At 50.5% G+C, this 2,440-nt stretch overlaps 2 protein-coding genes across 2 annotated transcripts in view; one reads left to right on the plus strand and one right to left on the minus strand.

Moving 5' to 3' along the window:
- The window catches only part of gtf2a2 (general transcription factor IIA, 2), a 3,266-nt gene extending 2,514 nt beyond the window's left edge, over positions 1-752 (plus strand). Inside the window, exon 4 of the mRNA XM_008402088.2 lies at positions 559-752. Coding sequence (XP_008400310.1) covers positions 559-584 — 26 coding nt within the window. The 3' untranslated portion in view covers positions 585-752. The remainder of the gene's footprint in view (positions 1-558) is intronic.
- Positions 753-1,164: 412 nt separating this feature from the next.
- LOC103460120 (zinc finger protein 395-like) overlaps positions 1,165-2,440 on the minus strand; it is a 3,426-nt gene continuing 2,150 nt past the window's right edge. The window contains exons 5-8 of the mRNA XM_017303089.1: positions 2,420-2,438; positions 2,174-2,251; positions 1,766-1,836; positions 1,165-1,690 (exon numbers count right to left, since the gene is read on the minus strand). Coding sequence (XP_017158578.1) covers positions 1,579-1,690; positions 1,766-1,836; positions 2,174-2,251; positions 2,420-2,438 — 280 coding nt within the window. The 3' untranslated portion in view covers positions 1,165-1,578. The remainder of the gene's footprint in view (positions 1,691-1,765; positions 1,837-2,173; positions 2,252-2,419; positions 2,439-2,440) is intronic.

Here is a 2,440-nt window from a genome sequence, read left to right on the forward strand (position 1 = left end):
AAGCCGTGCGTCCCTGTGATGGTTTGCGTCCCCGTGTGAAGCCGTGCGTCCCTGTGATGGTTTGCGTCCCCGTGTGAAGCCGTGCGTCCCTGTTAAGCCGTGCGTCCCTGTGATGGTTTGCGTCTCCGTGACGGCTTGCGTCCCCGTGAAGATGCCGTGCGTCCTCGTAAAGCCGCCGTGCGTCTCCGTGACGGTTTTCGTTCCTGTGACGGTTTTCGTCCCTGTGACGGTTTGCGTCCCCGTGTGAAGCCGTGCGTTCCCGTAAAGCCGTGCGTCCCAGTGATGGTTTGCGTCTCCGTGACGGCTTGCGTCCCTGTGAAGAAGCCGTGCATCCCCGTGATGGTTTTCGTCCCCGTGAAGAAGCCGTGCATCCCAGTGAAGCCACCGTGCGTCCCCATGACGGCTTGCGTCCCCGTGACGGTTTGCGTCCCCGTTAAGCCGTGCGGCCCCGTGAAGCCATGTGTCCCCGTGACGCAGGTTGCCGGGACACTGCGTGATTCGGAGCCGTAGTCGAACTGTTTGGTTCTGCTGTAACGTTTTCCTGTCTCTCCTCCTCAGATTCGGGCTCCAACGCTGCAGAGTGATCCTCCATCGGCTGGACTGTACAGATAACTTATACAGCACAGTTACACGAGTGTGTGTGTGTGTGTGTGTGAGAGAGTGTGTGTGTGTGTGTGTTTTTTATTCCCATCAGGAGAAGTGTGTTCAATTTGTTGAATCATCTTTAATAATAAAAGTTGATGGAAAGCTGCTGCAGACTGTTGGCTCCTCGTCTTTAACCCGAGACCCGGCTGCGTGGTTCTGTTTGGTTCTGGGTTGGGGTGAGCATTGTCGTATTATTTATCTGGAAAAAATTTCTTATAAAAATTGCGATTTATTGTCTTAATGTTAAATCAAAAGCAAACAGATTTATAGGAAATAACATTTTTACTTTTTTCTCCGGTTTGTTGCTCCAGATAATCAATAAATATCAGATGAAATGCAGCGGCTGTTGAGTTTACCGTTATAAATCAGACTTTAAGCTCCTGCTTCTGATGTTCTGAAACACAGTTTTTGTGTTTGTGGCCCTATGAATACTGTTAGCTAAAAAATGAGCAGGAAATATTTTTTTCATATTTTCTATCGTTTTCTTGTACGACAAAATATTCCAATCAATTTCTGAAGCAGTTCAGGTTTTGCTGCTTTATTACAACATTAATATTTACATAATGTAGAAAAACAAACGGACCTAAAGTCCATTTGAGGAACCGGGTTTTTACCTCCGAACGAGAAACACCTTGGACGAGGTCCGGTGCTTCCTGGAGGACTCGGAGGCCACGCCTCCTCATGAGTGCTGGGTTCCTATTGGCTGGATCACTGAATAAACTGCAGCTGAAATTAAAAACATTTGGCCGTCTTCATCCTCCTCCCTGACCCGACCTGAGATGACCCAGCAGCCTGGGAGCGTGCAGGATGAAGGTCTGCACCTCATCATCACCGCTCCATCAGCTGGCAGCCAGGAAACATGGAAGCTGCAGAACATCATCATATAAAGGCTGACGGAAAACATGGACCGGACCTTCCTGATGCCTCCTGGAATCAGTCCAGGAAGCGCTGGCAGGCCTTCTTCCAGCGGCAAGCTGTGCACCACAGCTCTCGGTGCTCGATGCCGTAAACTTTCCGACACTTCTTGGCCTCGCTCCGAATCCGCCTGAAGATCAGACACACAGCGGTCAGAGCGCCCCCAGAGGCCGCCGAGGGGATAACACTATCGAGAAACACCAACCTGCAGGGGGCGCTGTGCTGCTGCAGCCACTGCTCTCCCACGCTGACCGACCGGACCCGGAATGTCGCTCCCTGGAAACGACACAGAGGTCAAAGGTCAGGCAGAAATCACCTGAGCTGCTGGCCCTGCTGCAGTTCCACCTGCCGGCCAGCAGGGGCAGCGCTGCACCAGTAAACCTGAAGGCATCAGGAAGAAGAGCAGCAGCTCCCTGCACTGCTCAGGTCAGGAAGTCAAAGTTCACAGCAAATCAAAACTAAATTTAAAGTTGAAGAACGCAGAACATGAAACTGGCAGAAGAAGCTTTAGGAGGTTCTGGTTCTGGATGTGGATGGACTGACACCGCTTCAGAACCAGAACCGGATCAACTTCACGTTTCCCAGGAAACAGCTGGTAGTTTCAGTGATTTACCTGTCTGCTGCACGTGGTGGGCGGGGTCATCAAACGACAGGAAGCTGCGGGTAAAACCACCTGACTTGGGGGCGGAGCCTAAAGCAAAGATGGCATATTGAATTATTTTAATAATAAAAGATATGGACCAGCTGCAGCAACTTCAGGGTAAATATCCATTTATTGATTTCTCAGGATCAAACAACAAAATGATCACTCGTTAATGAATTGTCAGTCATGTGACTCCCTGTGATAAGCCCCGCCTACCTGGTAGGAGTGCTCTGATTG

Source organism: Poecilia reticulata, unplaced genomic scaffold (genome assembly GCF_000633615.1).
Source record: "Poecilia reticulata strain Guanapo unplaced genomic scaffold, Guppy_female_1.0+MT scaffold_181, whole genome shotgun sequence".
Lineage (NCBI taxonomy): Eukaryota > Metazoa > Chordata > Actinopteri > Cyprinodontiformes > Poeciliidae > Poecilia > Poecilia reticulata.